The sequence below is a fragment of the Enhydra lutris genome, unplaced genomic scaffold, assembly GCF_002288905.1.
Source record: "Enhydra lutris kenyoni isolate GAN:26980312 unplaced genomic scaffold, ASM228890v2 scaffoldscaffold1, whole genome shotgun sequence".
In the NCBI taxonomy this organism is placed as follows: domain Eukaryota; kingdom Metazoa; phylum Chordata; class Mammalia; order Carnivora; family Mustelidae; genus Enhydra; species Enhydra lutris.
Genome location: NW_019154085.1, coordinates 51,179,539 through 51,201,967, shown reverse-complemented (window position 1 = coordinate 51,201,967; position 22,429 = coordinate 51,179,539). Strand labels below are relative to the sequence as shown.

At 33.7% G+C, this 22,429-nt stretch overlaps 1 protein-coding gene across 5 annotated transcripts in view; it reads left to right on the top strand.

Moving 5' to 3' along the window:
- The window catches only part of LOC111142493 (pre-mRNA processing factor 40 homolog A), a 56,319-nt gene that overhangs the window by 22,206 nt on the left and 11,684 nt on the right, over nt 1-22,429 (top strand). For 4 of the 5 annotated variants that reach the window (XM_022495734.1, XM_022495726.1, XM_022495706.1 and 1 more), the window contains exons 6-15: nt 9,490-9,600; nt 11,134-11,254; nt 11,492-11,545; nt 13,103-13,127; nt 13,820-14,194; nt 17,313-17,421; nt 17,926-17,990; nt 18,329-18,493; nt 20,039-20,147; nt 21,010-21,160. In XM_022495734.1, coding sequence (XP_022351442.1) covers nt 9,490-9,600; nt 11,134-11,254; nt 11,492-11,545; nt 13,103-13,127; nt 13,820-14,194; nt 17,313-17,421; nt 17,926-17,990; nt 18,329-18,493; nt 20,039-20,147; nt 21,010-21,160 — 1,285 coding nt within the window. The remainder of the gene's footprint in view (nt 1-9,489; nt 9,601-11,133; nt 11,255-11,491; nt 11,546-13,102; nt 13,128-13,819; nt 14,195-17,312; nt 17,422-17,925; nt 17,991-18,328; nt 18,494-20,038; nt 20,148-21,009; nt 21,161-22,429) is intronic. The other variant, XM_022495743.1, reaches the window with a different exon arrangement.

Here is a 22,429-nt window from a genome sequence, read left to right as displayed (position 1 = left end):
TTTTATAATTGGAAATTTGTACCTCTTGACCCTCTACCCATTTCGAACCCCCACCTGCAATCTGTTCTCTATATCTGAGTTTGGATTTTATATTGTTTTTTAGATTCTACATGTAAATGAAATCATAGGGTACTTGTTTTTCTCCATTTGACTTATTTCACTTAGCGTAATACCTTTAAGGTCCATCTGCGTTGTTGCAAATGTCAAGATTTCATTCTCGTTATAGCTGAATAGTTTTCCTCTGTGTGCGTGTGCCCGTTTGTGTGTGTATGTATTCTACATCTTTATCCATTCATCCACCAAGGACACCTAGGTTATTTCTGTATCTTGGCTATTGTAAATAAGGCTGCTATGAACTTGTGGGTACATCTATCTTTTTGAGTTACCGTTTTCATTTTCTTTGAATAAATGCCCAGAAGCAGAATTGCTAAATTGTATGGTAGTTCCATTTTTAATTTTTTGAGCAGCCTTCATACTGTTTTCCATAGAGGCTACACTAGTTACATTCGCACCAACAGTGCATGAAGGTTTCCTTTTCAGCTACACCCTCACTAACACTTATTACCTGTTTTTGGTAATAGGCATTCTAACAAATATAAAGCGGTATTACATTGTGGTTTTGATTTGCATTTCCCTAGTAATGATGTTGAGCATCTTCTCATATGTCTGTTGGCCACCTGTATGTGTTCTCTAGAAAAATGTCTATTCAGATCCTCTGCCCATTTTTTAATCAGATTGTTTGGGGGTTTTTTGCTGTGGAGTTATATGAGCTTATTATATATTTTGGATATTAATCCTTACATACACGAGTTGCAGATATTTTTCTCCCATTCAGTAGGTTACTTTTTTCATTTTGTTGATGATTTCCTTTGTTGTGCCAGGAGGTTTTAATTTGATGTAGTCCACTTGTTTATTTCTCGCTTGTTCTTTGCTTTTGGAATCAAATCCAGTAAATCACTGCCAAGATTGATGGTCAGGGCGGTTTAACTGCCTATCTTTTTTTCTAGTTTTATGGTTTCAAGTCTTACATTCAAGCTTAAATCCATTTTGGGCTAATTTTTGTGCATGATGGAAAATAGTAGTCTAATTTCATTCTTTTTCGTGTGGCTGTCCTTTCTTACATATTCCTGCCTCCTTTGTCATAAATTCATCAATCATTTATGCATGAGTTTATTTCTTAGATCTTGCTTCTGTCGTATTGATCTCTATGTTTATGTTTATGCCAGGACTGTACTATTTTAATTACAGTACCCTTTTAATATAATTTGAAAGCAGGGAGCATGGCACTCCCAGCTTTGTTCTTCAGAGTCCTTTGCCTATTCAGTCTTTATGTGATTCCATCCAAATTTTAGGATTGTATGTTCTATTTCTTTGAAAAGTGCCTTTGAAATTTTGATAGGATTGCATGGATTTAGTAGTATGGACATTTGAACAATACTAATTTTTTTAAATCCATGAGCATGGAATGTCTTTCCATTTATTTATGTTTGTTTGTTTGTTTATTTAATCAGTGTCCTAGTTTCCACTTGTGCAGATCTTTCACCTCTTTGGTTACTTTTTTCCCTAAGTATTATTTTTGGTGCAGTTGTAAATGGGTGGTTTTTTTTGCTTTAATTTTTCTTTCTGATTGTTCATGTTGATAAATGCAACGGATTTTTGTATCCTATTTTATTGAATTTACTTCTAATAGGTTTTTTGGTGAAGTCTTCAGGTTTTTATATATAAAAATGTTTTTTCTATAAATAGCATTGTATTATCTTATTCTGTAGCTTACCTGTTTTCCCTTTTAATGATTTGAGTATTTTTATCGGTCTCTTTGTTTACCTGCACAGTAGCTTTTAAAAAATTTTTAATCAGTTTCAGGTGTCCAAGATATTTTTGGTATTTTAATTTGAGTTGCCTTGAATTTATAGATTGTGGAGGCGTATTTATAATACTGAGTCATATCAGTGAACGTGGTAGTCAGTTCCTTTGTGTCTGTCTTGTAAGAGAGCTTAAATTTGAGTTTCGTCTTTTTTTCTAATCTTCGTATCTAATCCTTTAACTTTTACTGTGTCAGCCAAAACCTCTAGCACTATGGTGAGCAATAGCAGTGATGATAAACTGATTTTGTTACCTTTTTTCCTCTCTTAAAGGGATTATGTATTGAGTTTTCTCCACTTAATATGATGCTTACTATAGCTTTTTGATAAACAACTCTTACAGATTGACTTTTCTTTTCCTCATTTGCTGAGAGAGGTCATTATGAACTTTATTTTTAGAGAGAAAGCACACAAGCATGCAAGCCAGGGCTTGGTGGCGTGCCTGGGGGGGTGGGGAGCAGAGGAATGGGAGGAGAGAAAAATCTTAAGCAGGCTGGAGCCTGACACAGGGCTCCATCTCAGGACCCTGAGATCATGATCTGAGCCGAAATAAGGGTCAGATGCTCAACTGACTGAACACCCACGTGCCCCACTAACTTAATTTTAAAATTCTTCAGTGCTTTTTTTCTTGTCCACTGAGATGGTCATATGGTATTTCTTCTGTAGTCTGTTAATGTGCAAGTACACAGATAGATTTTCTGTTATCTCATCTTTGCATTACTAAGGTGAACCCTAGTTATTAAGTGTGTTAAGAGTGTATATATAGTGCACACATGTGTATTTAATTCCTTTGGAATTCAGTTTGCTAATTTAGATTGTTTGTGTCTGGGTAATAACCCTTTTCTTTCTGGTCCTTAGAACAATTTACATAAATGATGCAAAACTTTTTTTTTTCTTAAGATTTTATTTATTTATTTGACAAAGAGATAGCACAAGTAGGGGAGCAGCAGGCAGAGGGAGAGGGAGAAGCAGGTTCTCCACTGAGCAGGGAACCCAGTGTGGGGCTCTATCCCAGGATCCTGGGATCATGACCTGAGCTGAAGGCTTAACCGACTGAGCCACCCAGGTACCCCAACGCAAAACTTAACTTCTTAACAGCTTGATAGAACACAACTAAAAATTGTCTGGACCTAGTGCTTTTTGAGTATAGAGGTTTTGGATAACTATTTGAATTTCTTTAGTGATTATTACACTATTCTGGTTTTTAATTTCTTATTTATGCTTTTCCATATATCTGTCTGTTTTGTTGAGGTTTAATAATTATTTAGCTTGGAGTTAGAATCCTGTCATTGCCATTATTTTGTTTTTTTGGAGGGGGTGACCATTCAGTTTATTTCTACTGTCATCTTTATTTCCTTCTTGGTTACTCAGTTGCCTTTTTTCTAGCTTCTTGAGTGCTTATTAGCTCTTGGTTGTTAGACCTTTTTTTGTACTAAGTTAACTGTGTTGCTTAAGTTTTGACATAGAGGATTTTCTTTTAACTCATTTGCCAATATTTTTTCTTTTCCTCTCATTTGATTTCTTTATTGAAAGGATATTGGGTAGTATGGTTTTCTTGGTTTCTAGAGTGGGATTTTTTTTTTAATTGACTTTCTTTAGAGCAATCTTAGGTTAGTAGCACAATTGAACACGAAGTGGAGTTCCTTAATATCCACCCCCCACAGCCTCCCATACTATCAGTATCATCCACTAGGGTGTAAGATGTTAATGTTTATTAAAATCAGTGATCCTACACTGACACATCATTACTACCCACAGTCCAGTTTACATTAGAGTTCATTCTGGTGTTACGTATTCTATGAGTTTTAACAAATGTTAATGACATGTCATCATGATAGTGTGTACAGAATAATTTCACTACCCTGAAAATCTCTCTGCTCCACCTGTTATCTCTCTCTCCTTACCTCGACCCCTTGCCCCCAGCAACCACTGATCTTCTTACTGTCTTACTGTATATAAGTACCTCATTTGCATTCTAGTTTATTTTACCTTCTGAAAACTTAATATATTTTGAATAGGACTTCTTCATATTTTTATTGCAAATGAGTTATTGTCAATTCAAAGATTTTTGTATATTTATCTTAGAGCCAGGTCTATTATACTTTTTTTTTTCAACTAAAGATAAGAGAATTTCTCTTTCCCAAATATACCAGTTATTTCATTTCATTACTATTATGTATTTGTTGAAATACAGTGATTGTAGACTCACCTTTTGGTCATGATTTTAATGCAAGTGGCTTTAGAATAATTTTTATTAGTTTTCAGTAAGTTGTCCTTTATCATTTATTGTTTCTAGGATTTTTGTTTTTATTTTTTTAATACTTCCAAACCATTGTAATTTTCAGGATGTGATTTGATCATACCAAGTAAATTGGTGTGCTCCTATGACTTTTTTTTCCAGTTTGTTAATAGAAATAATTACTTTCTTATAGATTTCCCAGTATTAACCTACCCTGGCACTGCTACAATCAGTTCTACTTGGTCAGAGTATATACAGTGCAGGATTTTCTTGGCTAATGTTATATTTAAATTTTTAAGATTTATATTTATAAGTAGCATTACCTGCTTTTCTTTTTTGATACCTTTTCTTTTGAGTTTTATTATTAATAAAGAGGTTTTCATCTTTTCCTGTGACCTGAAACAAGGACATAATAATTCTGTGTTCTTTAAAGCTTATGTGGTGGTCTGTGAAATTATCTGGTTGGGTATCTTTCAGATGCTTCTACGGTAATTGGAATATTCATGTATGATATGTTTCTTCTAGGGCAAATTATAATAGTCTTAGGAAATTATTTTCTCTAGATTTTGGGAATTGGTTGCAAATCTTCTGATCATGATTATGTTCTTCCTTAATGCTAATTTACATTTTGGCTTTTTCTTAGTTTTCCTTGTTTAGAGTAGTTGAGGGGATTTTTCTGCCTGTTTAGTGTTTACATTTACATTTAGTCATGTTTTTTTGGTTTCATTCAGTTGAACTTCCACTTTACTACAGAAATACTCATGTATGTATAAATGTTTATCTGATGTACATGTGTTTATATAGTTTGAGTAGTGAATTTATTCACTACCCAGTTGTTGACAAGCTTTTTGGTCTCTGAAAAGTATATCAGCTCTTGATAATTATGTATATGCATTTTTTCCTTTTAAATATTTTCTGTGTGTATTTTGCTACTTTATCACAATGTCTCATTCTATATTTAAAACTGCATCTTAGACACTTTCTATTATATTAAAAAAACAGATCTCCATACGATAAATCTACAGTAAGAATGGACCCTAATTGAATGGTTTTCCTATGGGTGGATGTTGAATTATCACTAATTTTTCCTCATTAAAATAATCCTGTAGAAAAAAAAAGTAATCCTGTAGAGAACATTCTTGTACATCTTTGTAACTATGTAGGCGAGATTCTGTGGAGTGAAATATCAGCATCAGGAGGTTGTTTGTATTTCTTTTCTTTTTCTTTTGTTTGTTTGCATTTTCAGTTTTGATGAGAACCAGTAAATTGCCAGCGAACCAGTTCTAATTCCATTCCCAACACTAGAGTGACAGGGTACTTTTCTTCACGCCCTTTTAACATCTATACTAAGTCTTCAGCTGTCAGTTACAGGAAGAATAAAAAGTTTTCATTTAATGTATGCTTCCTTGATTTACTAATGAAGTTGAATATCTAATTATGTTATCTGTATTGAGTTGTATTAATGGTCATGTTTATTTTTCCATTAGATTATCTTATTGATTGTAATAGATTTTTGTATATTAAGGATGATAGTTTTTTAATGCCTTACTTTGCAAATTTATGCTTCTAGTTTATCATTTGTGAAAATGCTGACTTTTGATTGATTCCCCGGAACTGCCATTTGTGTTGACAGTTTTTTCTTAATACAGTAACTGTCAAAGTAATAAAATAATTTGGGGAAGGCTATCATCTGTGACAAAAGTGCAAAGTAATACTAAAGTTCCAGTGCAGGGATCATCTTAATTGTTCCTAAAAGTCCTCAAAGCAAATCACCTATGGTTAAAAATAATGTCCTGGTTTTGACCCATTCAGAATACACATCTAAGTCTTTGTTAGGTTTTCTCTGATTAAGCACGGACAGTCTAAATATTTTATAGGCAGTGTTTGTTTATTGCTCAGAAAGTTCTGTTACTAAAAAATAGTAATTTTTAGGAAAATAAGTTTTTCGATTAGACTGTGCTGTACTCCGTACTTAATGTAACTATTTGCCTAAGTCATATGTTTTAGCCTATGAAGACAACTTTACAGTTGCTAGTTTATTCATATATCCATTGATATTTCATGGCATTCTTCATCTTATATTCAGCATTTAAGGTACGTTTGTTTATAAGTTTTTCTTGTAAAATATTAGTTACTAGTTTTGGCCAGAAGCAAGGTACAGTTTTATTTTAAATTGCAAATTAGATATATATAAGGAAAAGGTGCAAAAACTTATCAGATAAATAATTTTCTCCAGAATTGACTTCTATAAGTAGATTTGGTATATTAGTTAAGGCATTAGTACAGAATTTATATTCCTCTTTGAAATGATTCTGTTTCTCTTAATGCCAAGTGTTGAAGCCTTGCTTTTTAAGAGGAACTTAGTGGGTACTGCAGGACAATGTTGTAATGAACTCACTAGACAGCTGTGTTACCTTGGGCATGTTCCTGTACTTTCTTGTGTTCTGTTTCCTCTTCTTATAAAGTGGAGATAATAAATAGTTGGCAGGGTTGTTAACAGAATTAATTTGGGAATTGATATAAAGCAATTAACAGTGCTTACCACTCATTGGTAGATCAGAAATTTATCTGTCATTATTGACATCTAGACTGTCCTGAATATAGTATCTTTGACACAACATTTGTGTGGGTAAAATATGGTCTTTAGAAGAAAATTTGAATTAATTCTAGCTTTTTTTACTTCCTGGACCACTCTGAGCAGTTTACTAACCCTCCTAAGCCTTGGTTTTCTTATTTGAAAAATGGGGATACTGTTCATACTGCTTTGTCATATAGTTGTAAGGCTTAAATAAAATAATAACTAGTGAATACTAAATTTCTTATTGTTTATTTTACTGGTTTGTACATTTCTCCTCTTTATCCCTATTATTTGGTCCAAGTGTACTTTGTCCCTTTTTAATTCCATCTTTTCATGAGTTTGTTTCTGGTGAACTTCCTCTTTTCTGAGTGCTCTTTAGCAGATGTTACTTGGGAAGTTTAAGTATAATTTTGGAACTTAGCAGATTTCTCTTTAGTGCAGTTCTGAGATGCTATTGAGATCTTTAAAAAAAATATATATATATGTATATATATACATATATATATATATATATGTATATATATATGAAAGAAATACAAACTTCTGTCTTCCTTCGCAGAATTTACTTTGTCAAATAAAGCAATACTCGTACAGTTGAAGCTTCCATACATCTCTAAATCACATCACCTTTTGGTTAGATTTTAAAGTAACATCAAGCTAAATATTTTCCAGCAGTTACTATAATGTTTGCTCCAGAGAGATTGTAGTTGTCCTATCCTGCACACAGTGTTAGAATAAGTTAAAGAATTTAACATACCTTTTGAACTACCTTAACTATCCTGCTATACTATGCGGAGTCCATTTTGTAAATAGTCACGTTGATGACTTAATCTGTATAAGAGGAGACAAATGTTTAGTTATCAGAAAGCTCAAATTTTATCAACATTTTTCTTTGAATTCAAATGGCTATTTATAATTCCTTCTTCACAATAACTCCAGTTTTCTTCATGGAAGTTTTAGAAAAACTTCCCTCATCTGCTTGTCTGAAAATCACATTAATTTGTGTTCTTAAATCACCTTTTCTTGTTCTCCATCCCAACATTTTGCAAAACCACATTTCCTTATATCACTTAGCATATTTAGTTTGACTACCGAATGTGTCTGGAATTGAGATTCATCCTATAATCCATTGTGTCTTATGATCTCCATTCGCCAGGCAGCAGTTATGGCTTAGTTGTATATGACTGAACAACAAAAAGTGCCAACATCAGAAGAATGCATGTCAGTGGTTTGAAAGAAAGTTCTAGAAGTAATGGCATAGCATATTAGCTTGGGATAAAATGACTATGGTGAGAGGGTAGAAAAAGCAATGAAATGATGTGTGTTGAGCCACATTCCCAAACCAGAAATCAAAAGTAGGTATGTGCTATTTCTCAATAAAGTTGATGAGGAAAAAAAAAAAGGTCATCTTTAAGTACGGAAGAAGATAGTTAAGGACAAGCACTGGTGATTTTAGTTTTTTGTTTTTGTTTTAACAAATGCTGCATTACCAATATTTTTGATAGCAAAGGGGATGATGATGTGTGGAATATAATGGATGTTGGCAGCTCTCATATAAAAAATGGTCTTGGTGTGAAGCCTTTGTACTTATTCAAAAAAACAATTGTGATAAAAATCAGTGTCTAAGAATATGTCTTTAAGAAGTGTAATGTAAAATCTGAGTATTAAAAAGTATGTAATAGTTCGAAGATGATTTTACTTTTTCATTCTTAGAGATATGTATAATGTTTTGTCTTAGATTTGAAGAAATGTGATACATACATCTTCTCTAACCCTCTTTCAAGCATACTTTGTTACTGTCTAAATAATCTGGTATCTGGAACTGGACTTAATACCTTTGATCTCATTCAGTAATTAATTCATTCATGATTCCTTGTAAAAATGAACTTTAAAAAAAAACTATTAAGGTATGATTGACGTATCAAACTATATATTCAATGTGTACAACCAGATGATTTGATGAATAAATGCATACCTGAAAATAGTCACCACCAAGACCACAGACGCCTATCACCTCTCAAAGTTTCTTCTTACTTACCCCTTTTATTATTATTTTATGTGTGTATGTATGGGAACCTTGTAAAACTCCAAACCAGCATTTATTTGAGGCATCATCTTTATTGATGCCTGAGGTTTTACTAGCAACTTTTAGTAGGTTCTTAGTAGTTCTTCTGGGTCCAAGAGTGGTCTTATATTCTGTATCAAACTAGTGTCACATAAAACTTTCTCACCCATATTATGTTGAGGCGTTTGGATGCACATTTTATCCCTGTTAAATTTCACCTTCATTGTTAAATTCTATCATCCAAAACCCATCCTTTCTAGTTTTGACAGCTGCATCTTTATGGCATTTCAGTCTGGAGCTTTGTCCAACTTGATGTAAATATTCAAGTTATTGAGCTCATGATCAATCCACCTAATACAACATTAGCATCTACTTCATATATTTTAGCTATAAGGCATAGCTAAAATAATCTGTGTTGCATATAGATTATCTTTGTGCATTAGTTACAATATTACCCGTTTTTAGGAGAAACATTCCTATCCTTATACTTCTGAGATACTTTGTAAAATATAGAGATTCTAAAACCTCAATAGGTCCATGTCACTTTTGAAATACTTGTAAAATAGTCTTATTTTTTCAGTTTTCTCCCTACTGCTTACACTAGTAAATTATTCTAAATGACTTAAACTGTGAAAAGTATGCCTGTTTTTATACTTCTAATTTCTTTGTATATTGTTAATGAAACTAATGAAAACTGATACTCACTGTCATAACACTGTTAAATAATTTGAATTTTTTTTTTTAGAAATCAATGTGGACTGAGCATAAGTCACCTGATGGAAGGACTTACTACTACAATACTGAAACAAAACAGTCTACTTGGGAGAAACCAGATGATCTGAAAACACCTGCTGAGGTAAAAGTTTGAGGCTTTAAAATTAGGGATTGTCAAGTAGATTGAGTCATTTTTTTTCTTAGGATTTTATGAATATTTGACTCTTAGAAGGACAGACCAATTTTGTTCATTGATTTTTGCCCCTGCTCAGTAAACCTTATCAGGTGGCATCAAATTAAAAATAAATTGGAAGAGCAAAAGGACACTCTTTCTGCCCTCTATTCTTTAAATTCACATTTTATTAAAGATTTTATTTATTTATTTGTTAGAGAAGGAGGGCGTACACAAGCAGGGGAAGCAGCAGGTATAGGGAGAAGCAGGCTCCCTGCTGATCAAAGAGCCTGACTGGGGACTCAATCCCAGGCTTCTGGGATCATGACCTGAGCCAAAGGGAGATGCTTAACCATTGGAGCCACCCAGGCATCCCTAGATTCACATTTTAAACTTTTCCCTTTAAGCAAACCTAGGTGATTGAAAATGTCTTCCGGTGAATTTTTAAAAATTTTCTCAGTTTGAGGTAATGGAGATGGAATTAAATTAAAAATATAAGTATCCTTCTTTTAGAGTGGGAAATTGTCTTTGTGGAAAAAACCCCTGCAAAGTGTGTGTATTTCTTTTTGAATTTTATCATTCATAATATATAGTGTGGAAATTAGATTGAAGGAGTAAATTGAATAAGCACTATTGTAAATGGTTTAATTAAGAACTCTGGAGTCCTAAGTAAGAGTTGATCTGGCATTTCAAGCTATAGTTAGAGATTTTTCCAGGTTGGCAGCATATCTTTATTTTCTTTCTTAATGAAGGAGTTTGAGGATATAATATTTTCTAGGTCACCACACTAATATGCATAGCAATACTTGGGATGGGAGGTTGACAGAGACTGGTTCTTGTTTTTGTTTTTGTTTTTGTTTTTTTTAATTCCAGTACTGATACAGGTAGTTATTTTTTCGTTAAATATCATCACCAAGACACCATCTAAATAGGAGTTTTCAGTAGCATTCTCATGCACGCCAAGCGGTTTTGTACATTAGGTTTTAAGTATATCATACTTACTTTGTTTCCTTACAGAAGATAGTTTGCATAGGTTTAATAAATTATTAGCCATAAAACTGATATCTAAGCATGGGTAAACCACATTTTGCTTTTTCCCAGTTTTTTCTTTTTCCTACTTTTGTTAGTATTTGAGAAGTCTGTGAAGTATGTATGATAAATTTTACCTATGATGGGGTGTAAATAGCAACAACAAATAGGATCTGAAATTTACATAGACCTGGTTTTGAATCTTGCTTCTGCCCCTTTATTAGGTATATTATCTTAAATAAGTTATTTTCTGTAAGTAGCAGTATAAATTTGAAATAACAGTATGGATGTTGCAGTATTATTGTAAAGATTAAATAATATTTCAAATAACATTACCTACTAAGTATTCTGTAATTGGTGGCTTATCTCAAAAGTGTTTGATTTGTACAGATTGTTATTTAGGGAAACAGTAATGTGAATGATGAGTGATGCTAAATACATCACTGTTAACTGAAGATTTTTATTTCCCTTTAGCAACTTTTATCTAAATGTCCCTGGAAGGAATACAAATCTGATTCTGGAAAGCCTTACTATTATAACTCTCAAACAAAAGAATCCCGCTGGGCCAAACCTAAAGAACTTGAGGATCTTGAAGGTAACACAGAAAAAAATAATTTTTAATGTTAATTTTTTACATATCTATGTCATTCACGTTGAAACAATCCTTTATAAATAGGATTGTTCAAACACAGGTCTTATTTTTAAAAATTAAATGATTAGAACATTTTAAATGGTGTAACAGTTTTATGGGCTCTTATTTTCTTGTTGCTCTAGATATCAGTTCTATAGATTTTAAATAGATTTTTATTTGATTTGATTCCACTGAAACTAGGATACCAGAATACCATTGTTGCTGGAAGTCTTATTACAAAATCAAACCTGCATGGTGAGCTGCTTTGATAATTCATTTTCTGTCATTATTTAACAATTTTAGAGTTTGTTACTAATGTTCACTAACCATGATTGGGTAAATCTGCAGTGAGAAATCTCTAATTAAAAATTCATTAAAGGGTTATATTATAAATGAGCTTGTGACTTTTAAAATTATACTTTGATTAAAAAATTAATTTACCATTAGAAAATTGAATAAGGGCATCATGTACAATAATTTAAATACAACTGTGAGTGTTGGTATATACATACAATATGTGATTTAACCCATGTGGCGGATAGCAGAGAGCCTTGAGTTCAGTTTAAATTTTTTAATATATTGTCAAACTATACATTTAATGCTAATATTATTTTAGCATAACATTGTAAAATAGCCTTTATGTTATGGGAGGATTAAACAAAATGTCTGCTTTTCTTACAAAGGGAGTATTTTTCATTATTCTCAACTGTTCAAAATACCCCTGAAAATCTGGAAATACTACCTAATATGAAACCCAGTTCTTCAAATAGCAGAGATTAGAGTGAGAATTGAAAAGTTAGTTCTTTTACTCTCATTTCTAATAGAATCTGGTAAATAAATTATTAACTTAAAAGCAGTAGATTTTAGAAATGGAGGCTATAATAGTCTGCAGTGTGGAATGACATCTGACAGTAAAGAGAATAAACATTTCCTAAAGGCTCTGTGGTCTTAAGTCTAGTTACCTTTTTCTTGTGTCACATAATTAGCTTATTAGATCATCATTATATCCTAAAAATATGTTAATTTATGTTAGTAATGATGGCTTCTTTTTGTCAGACATTCTCAATATACTTTCAGAAATGGTTTACATTAAAGGGGGATAAGTTTTTTTAAATATTTTCATAAAGTTCAACTTTGTTACTTACATGGACCACCTCATTCGCTAATGATGCTGAATACTTTTGTTATCCATAAAGAAAAATTTACTTTAATTGGAATAAAAGCTGAAATACTGAATGCAAATCTTTAAAGCTCTTTAAATTTCTATACTAGCATTGGCTAATAATAATATTGTAGATAGGTAGATTCCCATTTTATTCATGTGAGAAATATCAAGCTCATTTCTGATATAACCCTACTACAAAATAGTTGGTGTGTATAACTATCTATCTACCTGTCAATGCTAGTATTTTGTGCTGGAATTTCATCATGAATTTGGTCTCATTTTGAATTTGGTATCTTGAAAAAAAAAAACAAACAAACATATAGTTTTACCCCTGGGGAAAATACTGTTTTGTTCCAGAATTATACAGATATTTTCAGAGAGTTTTTGCAGTAGCCAGCAGCCTTTGGGAAAGTAGCAGTGTGCAGAGAAACTTTCCTAAAAACTGCTGTTATTTAAATTTGTCTTCATTCTTTAATTGCTGCCCTGGAACTTTGGAGCAATAATTTGCTCTGAAAAAGTTTGTTTTTTCGGATGGTAAATTAAATCTTATTGTATGAAATTTCTCTTTATCTCCCTTTAATGTTTATTTTCATTGATTGTATTTAAAAACCATGTCATATGTGACTTTTCTTTTTTCTCTTTAATAGCAATGATCAAAGCTGAAGAAAGTAGGTAAGTAATTTTGAGTATCAGTACGATTTACAAATTTGGTGTCTCCTATATGTAGCATTCTTGTTTTAACTATTTGCTTTATAGTATAAATAGTATTTAACGTGAGGGTGATGGTTTGATGTCTTTGGAGGACTGGGAGCAGGGAGAAGGATATTTACTCAAGATATACAAATGACACTTTACTAGACCGTGATTGTTGGAATTTGGATTGCATCCTTTGAATTAAGGCTGTGTTATAGAAAAGTCCAAAATTTGGTTTGATTTAATTTGGGAATAGGTGAAATATATATGTCTTCCTGTATTCAGGTTTCCCTTTTAATATATGAAATGGATAAAATTTTAAACTTATTACAGAAATTTATGATCTAGGCCACATTTTATGATGTATATAATACAATCTGATAGTAGGGCATTTTATGAATGAAAACAATTACTGGGCTTTTTGGAAGTGCAGAGTGTTGCATGAGTCCCTATCCTATATTATCCTGAATGTTTGCTCCGTTAAATCAAAGTAATCCAGTTTCATTCTGTGGTTTTCATCTTTTCAGGTGGCTTATAGTTTGCCACATTGCCTTTCTCCCTTTTATAGTTCCTCTCAGTCATTTGATTTTGTGATAAAAACTAGTATTTTTTGGCTTTCTGATTATTACTTAATGAGATGACCAGTTTTTTGTTGCGTTTTTAATGCACAGTAAGCAAGAAGAGTGCACTACAACATCAGCAGCCCCTGTTCCTACAACAGAAATTCCGACCACCATGAGCACCATGGCTGCTGCGGAAGCTGCCGCTGCTGTTGTTGCTGCTGCAGCCGCTGCCGCCGCCGCCGCCGCTGCTGCCAACGCCAGCGCTTCCACCTCTGCTTCGAATACTGTGGGTGGAACTGGTCCAGTTGTTCCCGAGCCTGAAGTTACATCAATTGTTGCTACCGTTGTAGATAACGAGAATACAGTGACAATTTCAACTGAAGAACAAGCACAACTTACTAGTACTCCTGCTGTTCAGGAACAGAGCATGGAAGTATCCAGTAATACTGGAGATGAAACAGCTAAGCAGGAAACCGTAGCTGAGTAAGTTTATTGACTTTTGTAGATAAGTACCAGACTTCATTAATGCAAGAAATTGCCAGTTCATGTGGTGGCCATTGAGTGTTTAAAATTTTTTTGTGACTCAAAACATGAGTCATTATCTAAATGATAATGAATCATTATCTAAAATAATGAATCATTATCTAAAATAATCAAGGCTGAATTTTGCGAAGTCATGCTCTTAAACTGTTGAAAACTAATCCTCAGAAGGTTTAGGAAGCAGAATTCAGAGGTAGAGGGTGAGGTACAAATTTAAAACGGGGTACCAACCAACTTAGTAAACAAGATATGTCAGTTCTGGAGCTGTAATTTTAAATCAAAACTAATGCAAAAAATCCTTGATTATTAAAATAACAAAATTTTAAATAAAGACAGGATTAGTACTACTTTCTTTATTTTACAACAGTCTCAAATATGACTTAGCAAAGCCCTGAAAGGAAGTGCTAGTTTGATCAAATCAAGCAAAAATTAAGTAGACAAAAATATTTAGTAGGGCGTATGAGCAAAACTGTTACTGTAATTAAATTGCTACAACTTTTTAATATGGCAGACAGCTGCATCTGTCAATTTATAGTTTACATGTACTTATGTTCCATGTCATGTGGTCATATTTCATCTGGCTGTGCTTTATACAGATATAAAATTTGAGCCATGCTTCTTGATTTTAATGATGTTCACATAGGTTTTAAGAAACTGAACCATGGTGTCAAGTTCCAAACATGATCACCCATCTTAATACTTAGGCATACTGATCTCATCTTCCAACTCCTTCTTGTAAATATACTTTTTTAAATTTTTCTTATGTATGTTTCCCAAAGTTGAAAATCACTTTAAAATTTTTCCTGTTTTAGAAGTTGAAAAAGGGGGGCACCTGGGTGGCTCAGTGGGTTAAAGCCTCTGCTTTCGGCTCAGGTCATTACCCCAGGGTCCTGGGATCGAGCCCCACATCAAGCTCGCTGCTTCCCTTCCTCTCTTTCTCTTCCTGCCTGTCTGCCTACTTGTGCGCGCACTCGCTCTCTCTCTCTCTCTCTCTCTGTCAAATAAATAAAATCTTTAAATAAAAAATGTTGAAAAAGGAATCTATATGGTATATTTGAAGGCATAGAAGAGTAACGTTTTATTTACATCTTTCGGCTCTTTTTATTTATTTATTTTTTTAAGTTTTATTTTGTTTTTTAAGAGATTTGAGAGAGAGAGAGATCACGTGTACTCATTCGGGGAGGGGGATAGAGGGAGAGGGAAGGCAGACCCCCAAGCCCACTCCCCGAGCCCAGAGCCCAACATGGAGCTCCATCTCAGGATCCTGAGAGCATGATCTGAACCAAAAGCAAGAGTCAGACGCTCAACTAACTGAGCCACTCACACACCCCTGTTTTATTTTTTAAATAATCTTTACACCCAACTGGGGCTCCAGCTCACAACCTAAGATCAAGAGTTGCATGCTCTGGGATGCCTGGGTAGCACAGTCATTAAGCGTCTGCCTTTGGCTCAGGTTATGACTGAGCCCCACATTGGGCTCCCTGCTTGGCGGGAAGCCAGCTTCTCCATCTCCCACTTCCCCTGCTTGTATTTCCTCTCTCGGTGTGTCTCTCTCTGTCAAATAAATAAGTCTTTAAAAAAGAAAAAAAAAAGTTGCATGCTCTTTCAGCTGAACCTGCCAGGCACCCTCCTTCTGCCCTTTTTCTATGCACTTAAAAATATATGCATTATGGGGCGCCTGGGTGGCTCAGTGGGTTAAAGCCTCTGCCTTCAGCTTGGGTCATGATTCCAGGGTCCTGGAATCAAGCCCCGCATCAGGCTCTGCTTTGCAGGGAGCCCGCTTCCGCCTCTCTCTCTGCCTGCCTCTCTGCCTACTTGTAATCTCTGTCAAATAAATAAAAATCTTCAAAAAAAAAAAATGTATGCATTATACCTATTTTAAACCTATATGTGATATCTTTTATGTTGACATACCCCATCATGTTGAGTGATGGCATGTTATTTCATTATTTACATATACATAATTTCAGTGTTCTGATAGATATTTAAGCTTTGGGGGATAATTTTTTTAAATATCTTTTTATACTTCATTTTTTTCTGCAGTAATTTGTTTTTCATAATTTTAGCAACAAATAGTTCCTGTTTATTTTCTTTCTAGTATTTCCTTAAGTGCCTGAGTCATTATAATCTTTTAATTACTGCATTATAGACCATTTATAGCTGTTATTTTGACTGGGCCCTTTATACTATTTCTGATAATTTTAAATAAATAAATATTTAATTATAAATTATAATTATAAATAAATAAATAAACCTTACCAAAGTAAGGTTACTTGACTCAGATGGTGGGAATATATTTTTTGTAGTTGTTAGTATTTGCTCCAGTCCTTCCTTGAAGTATTCTACTTTTTGTTTACTTCATTTTTTCCCCTTTATATATAGGAAGGGATGTCAGGATTATATGACCTTTTCATTTCATAAAGACCACCAAACTGGTAGAGTTGATAATTTTGGGGTATGTTAATTCTTTTTGTTTGAGATCAGTGTTTGGCATACTTTTTTTGTAAATTATCAGAGTTAATATTTTCCGTTTTATGGATCATAAATTCTGTCACAATGATGCAGTTCTGCTATAGTAGCACACAATAAGCCATAAACAGTATATAAACTCATGAGTAAAAAACTATTTTCAGAAACAGACAATGGGCTAGATTTGGCATATGAATTGTAGTATTCCCGTCCTGATTTAGATCCTTAGCATCTTTTTTATATTTATGCAAATTTGCCCAAATCCTTAGTTATTAAGGCACTGAAATGAAGACACTGGGTAAGTTTTATAGACCATTTAAAAGTATTCATTTGTGGATTGCTGGAATTAATGTTTCAGTATAATTGTTACTTTTAGAGGCCTCCATTCCCCTAATAACTGAATGTTTCAGGAAAAAACTCTATTAATTTTATGCCTTTATGTTTAGGTAAATGTGTAGGATTCATATAGGAGAATTTATTCTGAAATTGTAGAATTTAACCTCAGTAGTGAACACTTAAATAATCAAAATATTGCTTTTCTAAGTGAAGCAAATGTTTACTTAAATTATAAAATGTTTGAATTTCCCTCTAGTTTTACTCCCAAAAAAGAAGAGGAGGAAAGCCAACCAGCAAAGAAAACCTATACCTGGAATACAAAGGAAGAGGCAAAGCAAGCATTTAAAGAATTATTGAAAGAAAAGGTATTAAAGATTTTTATATGACATAATTATCTAATAAAGTTACTGTTTAATGCAGTCAGTACCTTGATGCCCTTATTGAAAATAGTAATTTTATAAACTGTCATAACCAAAAATGAACTAAATTTCCCTTTTTTGAAGAATATTTTTATGAAACTGATTTTCACCAAAAAAATTCTTGTGTACAAAAAGAAATTTTTGTGTACAGCATACTATACAGTACATTCTACCTCTGTATTGTTTTTATTCAAAAAATTGTTTACCTTTTAATCAAAGGTCTTAAGATAAGTACTCTTGCTCTGTTAAATATGAGTTTAAGCTTTCTTTTTAGTTTATATGTATATTACCCAGGTTTGCCTTGGTTCAATAAGAAATTATTAGACCTCTTTCAAACTTGAGCAAAGGGAAGTGCTTGATGTTTGCAGTGAGTATTATACTTTATTTCCTGTTGTATGACTTTTACAGTATTTGTGCAAAGTTTTAATTTTGTCATTAAATTGTTTTCAGCGGGTACCATCTAATGCTTCATGGGAACAAGCTATGAAAATGATCATTAATGATCCACGATACAGGTAACACTTAAGGTTTTTAATTTATTTTTCCAACCATAGCATGTTAAAAATTGTGTAAAATAGTATAATTTTTTACTTTCATTGTGTTCTCTTAGATACCAATAACAGTTGTTTTATGTCAGATATGAACCAGAAAAGCCAAAAGACATGTCATACAATTTGAGTACAGATGAAATTAGAAATTTTTTAAAGTAGAAATTATTTTCTGTAATTGTTTCTTAATTTTTAGTATCTTACTGAAATTTTCATAATTAGTGAATGAAATCATTTTTTTTCAAAGCATTGACATTTGATCGTCCTACCTTCATTTACTCTTACATGGTATTTTTTCAATTTAGTGCTTTAGCAAAATTGAGTGAAAAAAAGCAAGCCTTCAATGCTTATAAAGTCCAGACAGAAAAAGAAGAAAAAGAAGAAGCAAGATCAAAATACAAAGAGGCTAAAGAATCCTTTCAGCGTTTTCTTGAGAATCATGAGAAAATGACTTCCACAACCAGATATAAGTAAGATTTTTAGTAATGCATGGTATATGTTTACTGCACTGTTTCTGTGCCATTTTTGTCAAGTGTAGTAACTAATCCAATATGGATGCTCATTAAAGCTAAGTAACTATGAGTTGGGGCAGTTTCGTAAGGTAAAAGGTAAATAAATCAGTGTTAAATGTGGAATTTGACTTTATAGACTTACTGAATTATTAATTAGAGACTAAAACAAAGGGGTAGATTAAATGTAATAATTAAAGCCTGACTTCTTTCTGCTTAATATAAGAACTGAGGGGTGCCTGAGTGGCTTCGTCAGTTAAGCATTTGACTCTTGATCTCAGCTCAGGTCTTGCTATCAGGGTTGTGAGTTCAGGCCCTGTATTGGGCTTGACACTAGGTGTGGAGCCTACTTTAAAAAAATACATATATATACACACACATACACAAACACACACATGTATATACACACACATGTACACATACATGTATGTTATATATAATTTGAAATTTAACATTTTTGCAGTAAGTTCATTTTCCATATGTACTTTCTTATTTTCCTGAGTTTTCTAGAATAGCATTGGCAAAGTTTCTTCATTTCTTTAAATAGTCCAATTTTATATATTACCTAAATTTCTGGCAACTTTTTGAAGCCTGTAATTTAGTTCCATGGACAGTTTGTTAGTATCTGTAGCTACCCTAAGAAATAAAATCTTGACTACAAAACATGGCTCAACTAGAATTATCTGCTCCTTGGGTCACCTGGGTAGCTCAGTAGGTTAAGTGTCCAGCTCTTGGTTTCACTTCAGGTCATGATCTCATGGTCATGAAATGGATCCCTACATCAGGATCCTTGCTCAGCTGAGCCATCTGCTTGGGATTCTCCCTCTCCCTGCCTCTCCCTTCCTCTCTCACCCTCCTCATCCCTCTTTCTCTCACTCTCTCACATAAATACTTTTTTTTTTTTTTTTAAAGATTTTATTTATTTGACAGACAAGAGGGAACACAGTAGGGTGGGTGGGAAAAGGAGAAGCAGGCCTCTCGCTGAGCAGGTAGCCCGATGTGGGGCTCGATCCCAGGACCCCAGGATCATGACCTGACCTGAAGTCAGATGCTTAACAACTGAGCCACCCAGACATCCTTCAAATAAATAAATCTTTAAAAAAGAAAAAAATTGCGGCACCTGGGTGGCTCAGTGGGTTAAACCTCTGCCTTCAGCTCAGGTCATGATCTCAGGGTCCTGGAATCAAGCCCCACGTCGGGCTCTCTGCTCAGCAGGGAGCCTGCTTCCCCCTCTCTCTGCACCGGCTGCTCTGCCTACTTGTGATCTCTGCCTGACAAATAAATAAATAAAATCTTAAAAAAAAAATTATCCACTCCATCTATAGGGAGGAATGGAGGCCTGAGCTATTTTGTTCATTTTCTATTATTTATCCAAGAGTTTTTCTGTATAATATACTCATGAATTCAGAGTGTTCATCGGGTGGTTTTAAGCTTACCATAAAATTAAAATAGCTTAAAATGAATTTTTATTGAGTAATATAGAGTAATGTTTAATTTTTCTACTAGAAAAGCTGAGCAAATGTTTGGAGAGATGGAAGTCTGGAATGCGATATCGGAACGTGATCGTCTTGAAATCTATGAAGATGTTTTATTCTTTCTTTCAAAAAAAGAAAAGGTATTATTCATTCTTAGTTGTTAGTATTTATAGGTAAAACAAGATATTTCTTCATTCTGATTAGGAGTTATTTTATACCATGTCCATTTTTGTTTTGCTTTATTCAATTTATGTGGTGTAGCAGATCTCTTTATTAAAAGTTAGATTTATAAATGGATAGCTCCTGTAATAGTACTGATGTGGACACACGATGTGCAGATTTATCCAACTGTTACTTGAATTGTCGTTAACTGGCTATCTTCTGCCCACTTTTTTTTTTTTTTTTAACTCATTAGGTTTTTAAAATACTCAGTAATTTTGTTTGTAATGCATTTATGTAAGTTTTCTGTAGAAAAATGTCAGTAATATATAATTGTTACCACTAAAAGGAGCTTGCAGGATTTAAAACACCTCATATCTATTTTATTATGCAGTAAGTTATGGGTTACTCATTCTTGAGATACATAGAAATGTAAGTATTAACAGAAATTTGAACATAACTGAAAGTGGTTGAAGACTGTGAAATTTGCCTATCATGTGACTTGCTGATAGTAACTTTAGTTTGCGACTCCTTTCTATAATGCATAGTTACAGGAAGAGAGATTTATGGAGTTGTTGGGGAGATACGGTTTCCAGATTCCAACTTCTTAAAGAGAGGTAAAAAAAAAAAAAAAAAAAAAAAAATTGAAGGTCGGCAGTTACCAGGTTAAGAAGTTTGACAGGATCATTGGAAAATTAGTGTTTATTTTTTAAAAAGTTAATTTAAAGTAAATGGGTAACATGAAATTTGGGCATCATTTAGAATGTAAAGAAACTCACTGATTGCAGTTCAAATACCATACTTTCTTTGAACCTCAAATGTGTATTCATTCTTTTGATTTAGGAGCAAGCAAAGCAGTTACGGAAGAGAAACTGGGAAGCCTTAAAAAACATACTTGACAACATGGCTAATGTAACATACTCTACTACCTGGTCTGAAGCCCAGCAGTATCTGATGGATAATCCAACTTTTGCAGAAGATGAGGAATTGCAGAGTAAGAATATAAAGACTAATTAGGAGAAAGGTTTTTTAGAAGTCCAATAACAAAAAATTCTTTTTTATTATGAGATGACTAACTGAATTTTACACAATTGTTTTTTGTTGATTCCCGCCGCCTTTTTTTTTTTTTTCTTTAGGTTGGGGAGGGGCAGAGGGAAGGGGAAAGAAAGTTTTTTTTTTTTTTTTTTAAGAGAGAGATCACAAGTAGGTGGAGAGGCAGTCAGAGAGAGGGGGGAAGCAGGCTCCCCGCTGAGCAGGGAACCCGATGCGGGTCTCAATCCCAGGACCCTGGTATCATGACTGGAGCTGAAGGCAGAGGCTTAACCCACTGAGCCACCCAGGTGCCCCGGAAAGAAAGATCTTAAGCAGACTGTCACACCCAGCCTGATGCAGGGCTCAGTCTCCCAATGCTCTTCTTGAACTGAGCCAGAATCAAGAGTCAGAGACACTTACCCATCTGAGCCACCAGGAACCCCTTGTTTGTCCATTACTGATAACGGCGTTTTGTTGTTTTCCAAGTAGAGTATCATTGAGTTTCATTATTCAAGTAGAAAATACTAACTTTATCAGATACTAAAATATCTGGTATGTTTGTCATAGATCAAGTCTGAATTGTTTTTTGCTATTTTAGTGTAATTTAGTTTGAACTAGATTAATTACCACAGTTTTCTTCAGACTGTCTCCTTGAGGTAATGGCTTTAGAGATTTGCAAACACCAAAAATTGTATTAGCATTATCCTGCTTTAAGCTTACCCAGGTTCTTGTTCTGACTTACTAGTTGCTTTTTAAATTACAGCTTTGTGAATTACCCCTCTGAATACCATGCGTCATTCAGTGGGTGTTAGTAGGGCCTAAAATTCTATCCTCTGAAAAGCTCCTTCGGTGGTTGTAATGTTGCTGACAAATTTTACAGTAACATTTTTATTTTCCTTAACTGTGTCTTGTGCATGGTCTTTATTTCACCCTCGAATTCAAGGTATCTTTTAATGAGGTTGTTCGAATTTTTTAAAACATTTCCTATTTAGGGGCACCTGGGTAGCTCAGTAGGTTGAGCCTCTGCCTTCGGCTCAGGTCGTGATCTCAGGGTCCTGGGATCAAGCCCTGCATCAGACTCTCTGCTCTGCAGGGAGCCTGCTTTCCCCTCTCTCTCTCTGCCTGCCTCTCTGCCTACTTGTGATCGCTCTCTGTCAAATAAATAAATAAAATCTAAAAAAAAAAAAAATTAAAAAATAAACATTTCCTGTTTAGATGATTATGAGTCATA